This window comes from Myxocyprinus asiaticus, chromosome 23 (genome assembly GCF_019703515.2).
Source record: "Myxocyprinus asiaticus isolate MX2 ecotype Aquarium Trade chromosome 23, UBuf_Myxa_2, whole genome shotgun sequence".
Taxonomy (NCBI): Eukaryota; Metazoa; Chordata; class Actinopteri; order Cypriniformes; family Catostomidae; genus Myxocyprinus; species Myxocyprinus asiaticus.
Genome location: NC_059366.1, coordinates 29,922,170 through 29,938,279, shown reverse-complemented (window position 1 = coordinate 29,938,279; position 16,110 = coordinate 29,922,170). Strand labels below are relative to the sequence as shown.

The window sequence follows — 16,110 nt, the reverse complement described above, 5'->3', positions numbered from 1 at the left end:
TATCTGTGCAGTGACATGGCAAACAAAACAACAGCTGCAAGCACGTCATGGCCCTGTGCTAGAAAGATTTCACCTCAAATACAGTTAAAAAGAACAACTTGCATTTTAATTAGATGGTTGAGCCATAGAGACATAGTAAAATAACATAGTTATTTTTTCAAAGCTGTTTTGGTTTCCTTGAAATGAAGGAGGGATGTTATTCCAGCAAAACACCCGTATGTGTTGGTCAAGCATTGCTCCTCTGCTATTCATATGTGTGATGCTGTGATCAATAGTCATTGATTGGAGAATACAGATACTGCTGCAGGGCCTGGTTTGAATGTAAGCCACTGATGTAAAAATGCTGTGTCCATCCATTTATAATCCTGGTCTATTTCACACTTAATCTGTTCATGCCCACATTTTGATAAATTCCTGGTTCCCTTAGATGTGTTTTTCTACGTAATCATTTAAGGAGTAATACACTTAATCCTGTTCTAAGTGTAAACATAGCTGCCAGCACAAACACTGATGGAGATAAATGACAGTTTCTATTTGGCAGTTTAATGTTTCATTTTGAACAGCACAGCTCAAACAAACAGAAAGCAACCAAGGGCCATTTTGGGTTTGAAGAGTAGATTACCTGCTAACCACAAATTAACATGATGTCTATGTACTATTGTCAATGAACACATACCTACTTTTATTAGTGTTACAAATTCATTATATATATAAATTTTATCACAAAAGGTCTTTTTCCTTAAAAGAATTACTATTTGACAAAGGAACAAATAACATACAACAACCCTATGCGCATAAATCAAGTCATAAATCTCCCTCTGAATACATGTGAAGTTCTAATAAATTATTAAAGTTGCCTATTATAATATCACATCAACCAGCTGGCCAATGAGAAACATTCTAATGCTATCTGCTTTATTCTGTAATCAAACCAATGTCATCAATTAAACAAATAAGAACAGCTGGTAAATTGTTTTGAACCAAGTCTGTGAAGGGTTTGAATAAGGATCTAAATCTATAGATTAATCAATTTTTTTGTTTTGTTTTTTTTTTTTTTTTTTTTTTACCTGCATACACTCAACAGTGCATTCTATTCTAAGAGCTATTTACCATTTTAAATGCACCTGTGTTTTCGTTGTAAATGCTGAAGATGTCTAAGCGATGTCCACCGGACAGTAAGCTATTTATAAGACCTTAACAAGTCATGCAATGTCTTCATTCATCGTCTTAAAGACAACTCACATCTCTGAAGCGGTTCCAGTGCTTGATTTTGCGACTGTACTGGGAAATGGTAGACAGCCACTGTTCATCTTCCATGAAATTCCCCGTTGTCTCGGCGTCTTTCCCGTTCTTAACGTCCACCTGCATGGAAAACCGAACCAGGATCATCAACGGAAGGAGAAGACATCCAAAATCGTTCATCCACACCATTATTCCGCTTGTGTGATGTCTCGATTCCTCTGCTGTAAAAGGCGAGAGACGGATGCTGAGACTACAGTGAAATGTGACCTATTACGGGATGCGTCTTCCCTCAACTAGAGAGAGAGAGAGAGAGAGAGAGAGAGAGAGAGAGAGAGAGAGAGAGAGAGAGAGAGAGAGAGAGAGAGAGAGCTGCTACTATCAAGCATGTCAGTGAACGCGTGGTCAGACTTTAATTAAATTCTGTAAATTGTCATCATCAACAATGAGATCAGAAAATGACCAGGAAGGAAAATCAGAGAAAAATCTCTCAGAACAAGACAAAATTGTAATGAGTGTTTCCTGATGACAGCTTGAATAAATAATAGGCCTAGAGGTAGCCTAAATATGTGGGACGGTCATTTTTTGCCGGGATCTATTAAATTATTCAAAAATACATGAATATGCTATTCACACAAAACAATTATAGCTTACTTGAAAACACCTTTAACTATGATGAATGTGTTTTTAATTTCTGAGTTCAAATGCAGTTTGATTTGATTTTATTAATTTTCTTCGTTTTTTCTGGGGCTTAAATTCCGAAGACAGTAAAAATAAATTAATAAATAAATAAAATATTGGAGTAAAGCAGTTATACATCTGACCCTTTCTACCTATAGGCTAATGGTTTGCTAAACCTTCATTTGCAGAGAGCTTTCTAGGAGATAAAGTTTCTTTAGGTGTACTGTGTGTACCACCACTAATATTGTAAACAAAATAATTTTTCCCTCTGGTGGAATGGAAGATGAAGTAATGTGATCTGTTTTCCCTGATGCAACCCATTTACATTAATGAGGAGCTTAGTTGTTTGGATTGACAACCATTTATAAGTGTGTATTGTGATATTTAATACAGTTTGATGAGATGCACATTTATGGACTTACTGATTACTGTATAATGACAGGGAAACGTAAAGTGGTTAGATGGAAACATGCACCCTGATATTGACACCAGAATGATGTGACAGGACAGTAGACAGAACATAAATGACACGGTTTCTGTGAGAATATGGCAATGTATGGTGTAACTCAAGGCCGAAAGTCCCCCAGCGGGTTTCAAGTGGTCTTCATTTCTGGCCATGGTTGTCACTCACTGTAATTTCACATACAGTACATCAGCTTCACGCTGCAGTTACATGTTGCATTAGACAATAATATATCAAACTAAGTGTGAAGTCTGTGTAAAGTTCACACAGGTGTCTTAGCAGATAGCCCATTGTGTAGGAATATTCAGGGTTCAATACAAGTTCAATACAAGATCAATCAACAGCATTTGTGGCATAATATTGAATACCACCAAAAATAATTTTGACTTGCCCCTCCTTTTCTTTAAAAAAAAAAGCAAAATGTTACAGTGAGGCATTTACAATGGAAGTGAATGGGGGCAATTTTGAACATTAAAATACTCACTTTTTCAAAGGTATGGCCAGAAGACATAAATCATGTTAACATGCATATTAAGTGTGATCAAATCACTTACTATCCTTTTCTGTGTAAAGTTATAGCCAATTTTACAACTTCATTGCCATGACGATGTAATGTCAACAAACCCTAAAATGACTGTAAAAATAACAATTTAAACAACTTTAATTCTGTTAAATCTCATGTATTATTTGAACTGTAATGTAAGTGCTTTTGTAAAATTTTAAACGTCACATTTCTGCCTTTAAACCCTCCAAAAATTGACCCCATTCACTTCCATTGTAAGTCCAACTGTAACCTCCATTTTTGCTTTTTTATTTTTATTTTTTAAGGAAAAGGAGGGACGAGTCAAAATGATTTTTTGTGGTAATTAACATTATGCCACAAATGTTGTTGATTGAGCTTAACGTTTACTGAGTCTGCAGTATTCCTTTAACTGTGAACATGTTCCACAAAGTTTGACCAGAAAGTGTCCAAATACTTTCTCCAAGCACTTTAATTTTTGCTGTATAATTTTAAAACCTAACAAACGTTTTGCCACATGGACAGTATGTGGGCAATAATATTACCATGGCTATAGGAAAGCTGTCATATATCTCAAGGTTATATTTTACAGTGCACCATATGGGTCTTACAGGATGTGACCTTCCAAAAGGCTTTTAAAATAATATTAGACAGGTAAAGAAGATTATTATTGACAACTGGAACATATTCTAGTGAAACTACAGAGCATGCAAAGTCAATGAAAATGCAATACCGGCTTCATAACTAAAATGGCATGATCTGCTAATCCATTTCAACTGGATAAAATGTATTTATTAAATTCCTCTCTGGATTATTTGCTCTACATTTAAAGCTTCAATCCTCAATTCAGTGTTCCAAGGTGTTTTTTTTTGTTTTTTTTTTTTGTTTGTTTTTTTCTGTGCTTCCTCCTCACCAATACAAATCTGCACTCAAAATGTCAGCAGCAGCAATCTCTTTCTCTGAAGCATACAGCATAATCTTTAAAGTGGCTCAATTAATCTTCAGTGAAGGCGTTAAACATGGCTTGACCCGTTATTGCCATCCTCCATATACAGCAATACTGGCAGGGAAGATCTGTGCACAATTTTGCTGACAGAAGGATTTTAGCAATATTTTAGGGTTAGGTTCCCCAAAATGGGGCAATTCTTAAATGGCATGACATTTTAATAAATCACACATCAGTGCAATGCTGCAGCTGAAGGAAACCGGCCTCCTCAGACATTTTGCTGGGCCCAATAAGTGGCTCAGATCTCTATGGTACTCTTAAAGTTAACTTTACACCTAAACTTGCTGTGTTGAAAGAACACCACATTTCAGCAAGACTTATCCAACATCAGAGTTTCCCCTGCCCCTCTGGGAGCTGGGACCCTTTTCGTCCTTCCTTGCAATAAATCAAATCTTAAACGGAATAGTGTTTTGGGCTACATGTGATATCAAAGCTATAATAAATACACATTCATAATTTCTGTGCTCCAGTATTTTGCAGTTAACTGGCATCATCATGCCATATGCACAAGAGATAATAATGGTTTCAAAACTTTAAACATCAGTGGACACAGACAAAACAGAAGCTTGTCTTCTTTCCTAAAAGCATGGTGTTTCTATGGTTACTGGCTACTCAAAGCAATCCAGGGACTGTTCAATTGCTCCTCTCCTCTCTGTGCTTCCCATTAATTCAGCTCAGTCCATGATTTCATGAAACTGACTACCAACATCGAGTCCACCTACATCAGTCAGGGCACCTTTAATTCTAATAAAAATGCAGCTGATCTTCAAAGGAAAAGCTTCTATGAGAAAAGCTATGGACAAAACCCTTGCCTGTTGAATATAGCTACAATGAAATTCAGATGTGAAAAGAGTTATGGCAGGCTATGGGCCTTTAATAAAACAGGAGAGTGGAAGCTATATGGAAGCTACAATCTCATATTTAAGGGCAAGTTTGTTATGTATGCTTATGTAATGTTATTCCAATGCAATAAACCCTGAACAAATATGTTTTGGCGCAGAAGTGGAAGGTTCCATTAACAGCTTAGTTTTTCATGAGCAAGGCTCACCACTGCCTCCTGGTGTGCAATTTCGGTATTACAATAACGTTTTATGTCGAATGCAAATTTCTGTTTTCTTCTGATTTGGTTAGGCCTAAATTTCCAAGTGGCCTTTGGTCCTAAAGACTGAAGTGAGCCAAATATTGCTGCTTACATTTCTGAAATACAGTTTTTGAATCCGTGTTCTCATATTGCCATCAACACATTCCCGGGGAAAATAAAAATAATTTCAGCACAATTATCTCTTTTAAATCCCACTTTCAGGCATCTCAATCTGTATACCTCACTGTTTACCTCATCCATCATAGACTATTTTCAAAGCATCATTACTACATTTCTTGTGGTTTCATCCACTAATGGAAAAATACTAAAGGCCACGTACACACTGCAGCTAAATTCGGTAGTCACTTCACCTTTTAGTGCTTAATCCTGTTCCGTACACACATGGAACGATAATTTAGGGGATTCACTCCTGCATTAAAATGTGGTTGTCACTCCTGAAACTTTGTAGTGTGTACGTGGCCAAATTGGGCCACACAAATAATGCTTCCATAATTTGTTAACCTAATCTTAAAAGGCTCCAATTCTATTTGAATTTCTGAGTTGACTTTGCATAGAATGTGAGTTATTAAAATGTACAAATTAACATTTTACATTTCAGCCTGTAGGCCTTTCTAAAGGAGATCCCAGTACCATCAGTTGCAAATAAATGTATGTTTCACCCACAATGCTAAAAATAATCCCTTTTACAGCATTATTCCTGCAACCAAATTTTGTTCTTAGGCTCACACAGACAGTGGGTTATAACAGACCATAACAGTTAAAACATGCTGATAGTGAGAAATGAAGCATAATTATGTTTAAACTCTAAACATTTTTAAAAATACAATTTATTCTTATTTCTCACTGGTAACTATGTTGTGTACATTACAGGTTTTTTAAAAAAAAAAAAAAAAAAAGGAAAGAAGGAATGTGAAACATTACAAAAATCTCAATGAGTTTAGTTGCTAATTGGTCTCAGCACTAACTCAGGCTAAGCACTGATGTTTTTTACCTTTCTATATTACATATATGCAGAGAGTTACAGTATACAGCAAGACTGGAGCTGGCAAGGCACTTGAATATGCTTTAGAAACCTCAATCTACACTTCACAAGACTCATTAAGTTAATATTAATATCCTATTCCATCTTGACAAATACATTAAACGAAAACCTAGCTTGATACCATTTAATAAATACAAATATTAATTTCTCATTTGCATAAATCTCAAACATTCTTTTAAAAAAAATTCAACAGGCAAAACCACATGGAATAATTCACTAAATGCTACATGACACCAGCGTAATCATTTAATTTCCTTTGGTCAGATAAACAGATCAAAACGCTACTAAAATCTTGGAACTGTCTCAGAAAACCCAAACGTGGGTGTTAAAAAATGCTTTGAGAAGGAAGAGGTAAGTAACAAGAATAAGCAGTAAGCTAGCAGCATTGATCATCATTTGACAGATGTTTACTTTCCTCTCTACCACCAAAGCATCCAATTTTTTATTCACTTAATATATTTTAATTTTGACCATTTCTCAGGTTACATTTTAAGAGTTGCAACTGGCAATTTTGAAGGAAAGATGAGAGTGAACCCCTGTGGCACCAGGATGGTCTATCTTTGCTTCTCTTGAGCTGTTGCAGTATAAAGCCCCATTTTAGCAGAGAGAGCAGAACATTTCTGAACATGATCATTTTTGAATGACATCAAAACAGGACACTATCTGAAAGCGAACAAAATAACAAAGCACAATCAATGAAAATAGTAAATGTACTTGGGTAAGAATGCACATGCACTGTTCCTACTATATTTTGACAAATGCAATTTAAGCACTAATGCAACAAATTGAAAATCAGATAAGGAAAGTGACCCCTGATGTACTGTATGTACTTACTTTTCTGCTACTCAGAGTCCATGTAGTAGAACCTGTACATCTGAAAGCTTTGAGCAACTGGGTGTTGCCATTTCCTGTGCCCTTTGGTACAATTCTGAATCGCCAAAATAACGTGCCCGATACAACAACACTTCCTCTGCAAATAAGTTGAAATATTGTTGAATAAGAAATGTTGAAATAAGAGATGTGTATTGGAGACCAGAAACCACAGACAATTGTACTTTCTTGGGTGTCTTTTTTCAAAGCACATAATACCTAGACATGTATTATGAAAACGAAAGTGTGAGAACAGAGGAGATATGTTGTTGCTTTTCACCACAAACCAATTACATGCCACTTACTTTGTTGTTTCTCCTTCCAGCAGTTGTTTCTCAGATTTGATATGTAGTCATCCTCCACACTTTGTTCAACATTCTTGAGATTCTTTCCTGTATATTCCACTGAGAAGTGGTTGCCCACATAGTAAGGCACCTTCAGGGTGGCTGTGTGTCGCCTGATTGTGTGGCCTGTGGATCTGCAACGGGTGGAATGTTCAATAACGTCAGAGATATTTATCACCCGCAAGTCAACCATCAATTATCAAGAGTCCTTTCTAAAACAAGATAAATATGTTTCAGCATTCACTTTGAGGAATTTTCCCTAAGATTGAGGTCTGAAAAACAAAGACCAACAGTATTTTGTTACATTCTAGAGCAGGAGTGCCCAACCTTTTTTAATCTAAGATCAAATTTTTCTTTAACTACTTCATGTCAGTTTAGAACTCTGATACTGAAAAACACACCATGGAAAAAACTGTACAATAGTGATCTCGTAATGACAACTAATTTGCCCGTCTCCTCCAAGTGTGAGCAAAATAGCTTGTGCTGCAAGCTTCTTGCCTGAATAAAGCACACCACCTTCATTGCAACGTCCATTACATCTTTCATATTTAAAAATGTTCTGCATAGTGCTTGCTGGAGGAGTATGCAGTGATAGTGAATAAAATCTGGAAAAGTTTAGCTTTGTTTGCACAGTGCAATAAATCCATTAGTGGACTTAATAGCGCAATTTTTCACATTCACGAACAAGAAGTCGTGAAATGAACTACTCAAGGATTGCATCCCTCAAATCTAGCCTATGACAAATCTGTATACTTGAGAGGTCTTGTTTAATTTGAGGGTCAGGGTGAAAATCTAATTAAATTACTAAATCCCCAAAACATTTTTTTGAGAAAGTTACATTGTCTAACATTATAAGTGAATTAAATAAAATTATTAAAATGTCTAGGTAGGAAATGGCCCTTTAAATATTTTTGCCAAACCATCTTGTGATCGAGGACAACACGATCGACTGGTTGATCGTGGTCTACTGGTTGGGCACTACTTTTCTAGAGTAATGTGACATGTGAAAATCTTCATTATAAGTTTTTGTTTGTTTGTATGTTTCTTTAATTTTTTACGCCATGCCAGCTACTATGGCTATATTCATGGCGGGAACCAGGTTTAGTTATTTAAAAATAGTTAAATAAGGTGTTTAAGATTCATTTTTCCTAAAAACCTTAAAACTACATTTGGATTCACTTGATTAAAAACTGAATAATACAGGTTCCTCAGATGTGTAGAGGTATGACAGTCCAGTAAAATGTTTAATGGATAGTGGGTTCTGACAAGATGAGCACTTTGGTGAATTTTCTCCTGATAGTAAAAATTGGTGTGTGAGTCTTGTATGTCCTATCTGGTATCGTGTGTAAATGACTTGATCCCAGTGATTATTAAAAGGGAACACATATCTTGTTCCAACAACAAGATTTATTTCTCGTAATTTGTTGTTTAAACACTGATCCCACTCCGACTGCCATTTGTTTTTGATATATACATTCAGAGTTGGTTTCAGATCTGTGGAAGGTATAGGGCATTTTACTGGTTCAGTAGATAGTGCTTCTCTGGCAGCTCTGTCTGCTTGTTCATTACCGGAGATTCCTGAGTGTCCAGGTACCCAGCAGAAAATAATATTAAAACTCTTTGCTTCAAGAGATGACAGTTTGATTAAAATCTTCACGATTGTTGGGTGATCAGTTTTAGTAGCTTCCAATGCTTCAAGACATGATTTTGAATCAGTTATTATAAAAAAAAAAAAAAATGTGTGGAGCAGTCTCAATAAACTTCAGTGCCAGTAGTAGAGCGTTTGCCTCTGCAGTGAAAACTGAACTTTGGTCAGGGATGCGGATACCCTGACACAGTTGGTTTGTTGCAAAAGCTGCTGCCACTTTATTTCCAGATTTAGATCCATTGGTGTATATTGGGATATGTTGTGGGTGTACTGCTCTTATGTCCAGAAATTGTTGATGGAAATCATTCGGATGCATTTTGGATTTTAGGTTCCTTGTTAAATCCAGGTGGATTTTAGGCTTTTTGAGATTCATTATAAGTATTCAACACACACCAGCATAAAACAATAATATTACATAATTTAAGTAAACTTAAATTTATGTTTTGGTGAATGTTTGGTCTTACGGTCTGTGGCTGAGGCTGTAGGTGGGGTTCGAGACCATCATCTGGCTAAGAGCTGAGACAATGATGAGAATAAGTATGGGCATCAGCTGTACAAACAACGCAAGGCCACCCTAATCAAATAATAAAAATCATTAATTTAAATAAAACAATACACCATGACAATCAAAGAGTTGTATTCCATCAGCTCAAAGGAATCTTGTACACTTTCATGACAGTGGCTAAATTAATGCAAGGTGTTTCATAAGTTCTTTTCAAACAAACAAATGACACTCAGGCTACATTCACACCACAGCTGAATGTGACCCAAATCTGAACTTCTGTTCAAATCTGATTTTTAAAAAAAAAAATGTATGTTGTTCACATGACATTTAAAATGTAGCCCATATCAGTCCATATGAGCATGCATTCAACAAACTTAAATTGCAATTAAAAATTTATTTTATGTAATTAGCTGTGGATAGGTTACTTTATGCCTTTATATCTAATAACATGTCAGGAAGTGATGGAGAAAGACCATCTTGATGGTATATTTAAATAAGGTAATTTGCCTTAGAATGGTTTAATTATCATCTAAGCTCAAGAGTGTTATATAAAGAGGGAAACACCATAAATTCGAAGGAGAGCAGGAAAAATTACATAACATGAAAGTTAAGAGTTATTATCTATAATTAGTTCAGATTTACATTGACTTGCTTGCATTCGTATTTTGATACAGTTTGTGAAATATAGATACTGTTTTTTTTTTTTGCGCGAGCAGATAATTTACAGTACATAAGACTCTCAGTGCCCTGTTATTGGACACTTTCATTTATGGATTAAATTACTCTTGGTTTACTGTGCATAGTGAATATCTGCAATGGCATTGGTAACTGAAAACTACCATGTTTGAAGGATGCAGCATCCAGGCCACTAGGTGTCAGTGTAAGCCATTCTTTGACATACTTCAAAAAATTACTGAGTGCACCTTTAAGGCTCCAAAAAGCACAGACAATCATAGTAAATGTAATCCATATGACTCCAGTGGTTAAATTAATGTCTTAAGCCATACGATCACTCTGGGTGAGAAACAGATCAATATTTAAGTCCTTTTCACTATAATTGTTTCCTTCCAGTCGCTCTCCAGTGCACATCCATGAGGGGAATCGGTTCAAGCTGCCTCTCGCGTGATGCAAGCGTGTTGGCATGTTCAAATGAAAGCAAAACCAATGAAGCCTGTGAACAGCGTTCTCTTACAGAATCGAGCAGCACTTCCAGTTGTATGGTGTCAGTTCACGCGTGAACATGTAAATGCAATTAAGTCACGCGAGAGGCTGCGTGAACTGGATCCCCTCATGGACGCACATTGGAGAGTGACTGGAAGGAAAAAATTATAATGAAAAGGACTTAAATATTGATCTGTTTCTCACCCAAAGCAATTATATCGCTTTAGAAGACATTAATTTAAACACTGGAGTCGTATGGAGTACTTTTACTATGACTGACTGTGCTTTTTGGAGCTTTGAAGTGCTGATCACCATCCACTTGCATTGTATGGACCTACAGAGCTGAGATATTCTTTTAAAAATCTTAATTTGTGTTCTGCTTAAGAAAGAAAGTCAAACATATCTGAAATGGCATGAGGGTGAATAAATAATGAGAGAATTTTCATTTTTGGTGAACTAACCCTTTAAAAGCTTTACACAATAACGCAAATAACAAGTGTTGAGTTAAGATGGATGTAAAAATCACATTAAACCTGACCTGGCTTTTCAAACTGAAGGTACATTGGAAAATAAAATCTATTTCCACATATGAAAGTGGCCCAGATAGGATGTCAGGTTCAATGCGCTTATTAATGTTAACATGGTCATCAAATTAACAGATCTGGGTCACGTGTGTGAAAAAAATCAGATTTGGGCCACATTCAGCTGTGGTGTAAATGTAGCCTCAGAGTGTGCCAAATCCTCCTACATCTGTGCCACAGACATAAATAAAAAATATGCACAAAACTTTTCAAACTTTTGTTGCTGAGTGAATTTTTACTTCTCTCTGCTGTTCTTGTCGTTCATTTCGGTGGTGATGGTTGAACCTCATCCTGCCATTGCTGTACACATGCACATTACCTACAAGAAGCAAAAACAGCAATGAAACAATATTTCAGTGCTTTTGAACGTACTACAACACAATCCCTGACACATTGCATGTCTCAAAACAAGTTTCACAATAATACAGTATGTAAAGAAATACTTAGTGTTAATACTCACTGGCTGGAAATCCACCTCCAAAGAACATATTGAAGAGGTCCTCGGGGGAAATGTCTGCCTCAAAATTTCTGTGATAGGTCCTATGCCGAGATGGGTGGGCTTTTTCTTCACCATAAACATCATACCGCTTCCTTTTTTCAAGGTTACTAAGAACTGCGTAAGCATTACCTATAGCTGTTAAAGACCAGGAAATAGATCAAACCACTTCTGAGAAGAAAACATGCAAACTTTCTTCCATACCGATTGCTGAAGTGCTGAATGCATGCATTAAGGTCATGTTTTCTACCTTTAAATGCTTCAGTGGCACCAGGCGCATGGTTTTTATCTGGATGGAACTTCAGAGCCAACTTTCTGTAGGCTTTTTTTAGATCATCCTCCGAGGCTATTTTAGTGACACCAAGAATCTCATAATAGTCCTTACACCTCTTTATTCTGCATCAAGAGAAAGACAAATCATACTGTAATAGGCAGATGGTACTTGAGTGGTAAATCTATGGTGAACACTGCTACTTTTAAGGTCACAGCATGGTCTTTTAGGCAAGCAGTCTGTAATAAATAATAGACCTTTTGACAGCATCCAGCTGTTCTGCTGTGTATGTTTTGGATGATTCTGTGGCACCATGTCCAGAGGAGTGGTCTTTGGTGTTGTGCCCTCTGTTTCGTAAACCAGCAGCATCATATTCGCCATTGTGTTCTTCACTTGTGGAAGGTCCTCCATTCTCAGAAATAGACTCTAATAAATCTAAGACAAAACCACTTTTATTTCATTCAAGAGGAACAGCATCAGTGCCCTTATGACATGAGTACGACATTCTTTCGGTATATATAATCTAATGCATTTCTATATATATATATATATATATACACAGTTGTGCTCAAAAGTTTGCATACCCTGGCAGAAATTGTGAAATTTTGGCATTGATTTTGAAAATATGACTGATCATGCAAAGAAACTGTCTTTTATTTAAGGATAGTGATCATATGAAGCCATTTATTATCACATAGTTGTTTGGCTCCTTTTTAAATCATAATGATAACAGAAATCACCCAAATGGCCCTGATCAAAAGTTTACATACCCTTGAATGTTTGGCCTTGTTACAGACACACAAGGTGACACACACAGGTTTAAATGGCAATTAAAGGTTAATTTCCCACACCTGTGGCTTTTTAAATTGCAATTAGTGTCTGTGTATAAATAGTCAATGAGTTTGTTAGCTCTCACGTGGATGCACTAAGCAGGCTAGATACTGAGCCATGGGGAGCAGAAAATAACTGTCAAAAGACCTGCGTAACAAGGTAATGGAACTTTATAAAGATGGAAAAGGTTATAAAATGATATCCAAAGCCTTGAAAATGCCAGTCAGTACTGTTCAATCACTTTCGATCTCTTGATACCAAGCCAAGGTCAGGTAGACCAAGAAAGATTTCAGCCACAACTGCCAGAAGAATTGTTCGGGATACAAGGAAAAACCCACAGGTAACCTCAGGAGAAATACAGGCTGCTCTGGAAAAAGATGGTGTGGTTTTTTTTTTTTTTTGGTTTTTTTTTAAACAGTTAGTTCCAAGGGCCTTAAAGGAATAGTTCACCCAAAAATGAAAATGTTCTAATAATTTACTCACCCTCATGCCATTCCAAATGCGTGACTTTCTTTCAGTGAAAACAGACCAAATTTTTTTCACTGTAAATCTTCAATCAAAGAAATGGAATCACTGCACTCTACCAGTTCAGTGGGCCTCATTCATGAGAATTTCGTAAATATACGAAAAAATTGGGGAGGAATTTACATGCAAAATGTAGCTTCCCGAAAACTTTCCACCGTATTCACGAATGCTTCGTATTCCCCAGATTTGTTAGTAAAACATGTGTTAGTGACCTCACATTCATTCACTATTATCATAATCCATGCTCATGAAAACACCATATAAGGAGGGCTTCAGACTCGCTAGTACATGAGAATAGAAAGCTTTTAACATCTATGCGAACAGTGTTTTTTTATTTATTTATTTATTTTTATGGAGTGCATTCACATCGTATAATATTGATTTAGTAACCACTTGCATGTTCGTTCTAAAAAGTAAGAGAGGAACTTAGTCAATGTATGCTTTTGCTGTCATCAAAGGTTCTTTTGTGAATTTAAGTCCAAGACTTAAGGTCAATAAAAATGGTCTGACATGAAGCTTTAGTGTAAAAAAATGTCAGTTTGGATGTCCACCACCATCATTGGTGAAACTTCCTGAGTAAATCCAAGAATGTGGTGATACTTCCCTTGCAACAGGAAAAATCTTTAAATAAATTGATAGAATGCCTGAAGATGGGTTTTGACCAAAATGCTGTTAAGATATTACAGATTTGCAAGCTATACGACATTGTGCGGGCTTTTTCTTTTTTGTTTCCCCGTTGTATTGTGTACGCAACTGCCCGCAATGTGCTTATTCGTGGGTTTAATGGCATTACCAGTGACCATACGTTATCTACTGAACTTGATTTACTGATGCCTATACTAAATTATGAAATCTGAATTATAGCGCTCATACATTTTTTTTTTTTTTTTTTAAAACAGTCCAACCAGTCACGCTAGATGCCATCATTTATTATTTTGAGAAAATCAACCACAAACTGCGCCTTCCCATGAACCTTTCACAACACGCCAAGCTCTTCTGCTGGAAAAACGATAAGCAGAGTTGGGAGAAACATATATACTTGGGGAGGAAAAATGCAAGCAGAAATGAATTTCTAAATATATATATTTAAAGGTTAATTTCACTAATTTAATTATTAGTATTTTTATCATTACTTGTTTAATTTCACTTCTACAAAATGCGGTTATGGCAGTTTGTCTGAAAGAACACAACACGTTCGGATGTCTTACGCACGATTTACACACGATCAGCAGGTGTATATTTTGTTTGTACCGAATAACATTTTGAAAATGCTAAAAATGTCATGAATCCAAAAATTTACGTCAGACCGGCTTTCCAAACAATTTACACAAAAATTTGTTCTGCTCGTGTTTCATAAATGAGGCCCAGTGTTCCTAGATCCATCAACAGTCTCAAAACAGAATCTCACAGGAACAGGAGAACACAGATGTTTCAGCCTTATGGCCTTCCTCTGTGTCATTTTACTGTAAATCTTGCCAATACAATCTTGAGGCATAATCATGATTTTAAAGCTTGATTCCACTTCCTAGTGCTTAATGCATGGACAGAGCGCTATATTGCGCTAGGACGTGTTATCGAGACGAACCACGGTCATCGGCCTCAACCGCGATGGTTACAAGTCTGTATACAGATGGGAGGTTGAACGGCTGTCTGGTGCGGTCACAGTAACTTTGAGCTGAACACGCTCAGAACAGTGGAGATGATAGAGGACTTCTGTCCTGTGTACATCTATAACTGTCTGGTTTGGTTCAGCCACCAAATCAGACAGAAGGAAACTACAACGGACAGTCAGGACTGCTGAGAGGATTACTGGTGTCCCTCCTGCCCACCCTCCAAGACCTGTATGTCTCCAGAGTGAGGAAACGTGCAGGTTGAATCACTCTTGACCCCACACACCATGCCCACTCCCTTGAACTGTTGCCCTCTGGCCGGCGCTACAGAGCACTCAGCGCTAGGACAACCAGGCACAACAACAGTTTTTACTCTCAGGCCATTTACCACATGAACAATTAAACTGCCTTCAGGACTCCCATAGTGCAATATTGTATAAATATGTCATGTACATATGTAAATTCACTCATATTTAATTCAATAACTGTACATACACCATTCTGTCTTGTTTTTTATTTATTTATTGTATGTCTATTTATACTGTTTTATATTCTGTCTCACAGTAATGTTCTGTGTGCACATGCTTGTTTCTCCTATCACAAAAAAAAAAAAAAAAAAAATAAATAAATATTTGTGTATGTGAGCACACTTGCCAATAAAGCTCATTCTGATTCTACAGAGCTGAGACATTCTTCAAAAAATCTTCGTTTGTGTTTAGCAGAAGAAAGAAAGTCATACACATAAGGACGAGTAAATAATGAGATGATTTTCATTTTGGGATGAACTATTCCTTTAGCTGTCATTTGACTACAGACTTCTGGTTTTCCAGCGGCCATTTAACAAAAACCTTTCGATCACGGTGAAACATTTGTTTCCATTTGACGCACCTTTCGCCATGTCAGTGGAAAACAGTCTCTGTGCCTTTTCGAGAAACCGTCTAGCTTTGTCGGGCTGACTGTCCCTCAGCGCTGCGATTGCAATTTTGATGCAGCGATCCGCCTCGTCCTTGTTTGATTCCATTGCGACGGCGGAACTAATGAGTGATGATCCCTTTCCTGACCCTGTAGACGCAGCTTGATGACGTTTACAATAACGTAAAGATTGTTTTAGAAAGTATAGAACGTCCACTCCACTCTAGAAACGGAAAAAGTTGAGTTGAGTACACACACAAAGTTAAATGATCTGGACCCAAACCAATTCTGATATTAAGAAAC

At 36.7% G+C, this 16,110-nt stretch overlaps 2 protein-coding genes across 2 annotated transcripts in view; both read right to left on the bottom strand.

Moving 5' to 3' along the window:
• The window catches only part of LOC127414291 (testican-2-like), a 46,574-nt gene extending 45,051 nt beyond the window's left edge, over nucleotides 1-1,523 (bottom strand). Inside the window, exon 1 of the mRNA XM_051652229.1 lies at nucleotides 1,243-1,523. Coding sequence (XP_051508189.1) covers nucleotides 1,243-1,431 — 189 coding nt within the window. The 5' untranslated portion in view covers nucleotides 1,432-1,523. The remainder of the gene's footprint in view (nucleotides 1-1,242) is intronic.
• A 4,763-nt stretch (nucleotides 1,524-6,286) lies between these two features.
• On the bottom strand, nucleotides 6,287-15,951 carry LOC127414292 (dnaJ homolog subfamily B member 12-like). Its single transcript, XM_051652230.1, has 9 exons — nucleotides 15,784-15,951; nucleotides 12,187-12,364; nucleotides 11,909-12,054; nucleotides 11,623-11,796; nucleotides 11,402-11,481; nucleotides 9,380-9,489; nucleotides 7,229-7,401; nucleotides 6,888-7,023; nucleotides 6,287-6,716 (listed from the first exon to the last, which is right to left on the bottom strand). The coding sequence occupies exons 1-8, from the start codon at nucleotides 15,914-15,916 to the stop codon at nucleotides 6,899-6,901; spliced, it is 1,119 nt and encodes a 372-aa protein (XP_051508190.1). The 5' UTR covers nucleotides 15,917-15,951; the 3' UTR covers nucleotides 6,287-6,716; nucleotides 6,888-6,898.
• Nucleotides 15,952-16,110: the final 159 nt, after the last annotated feature.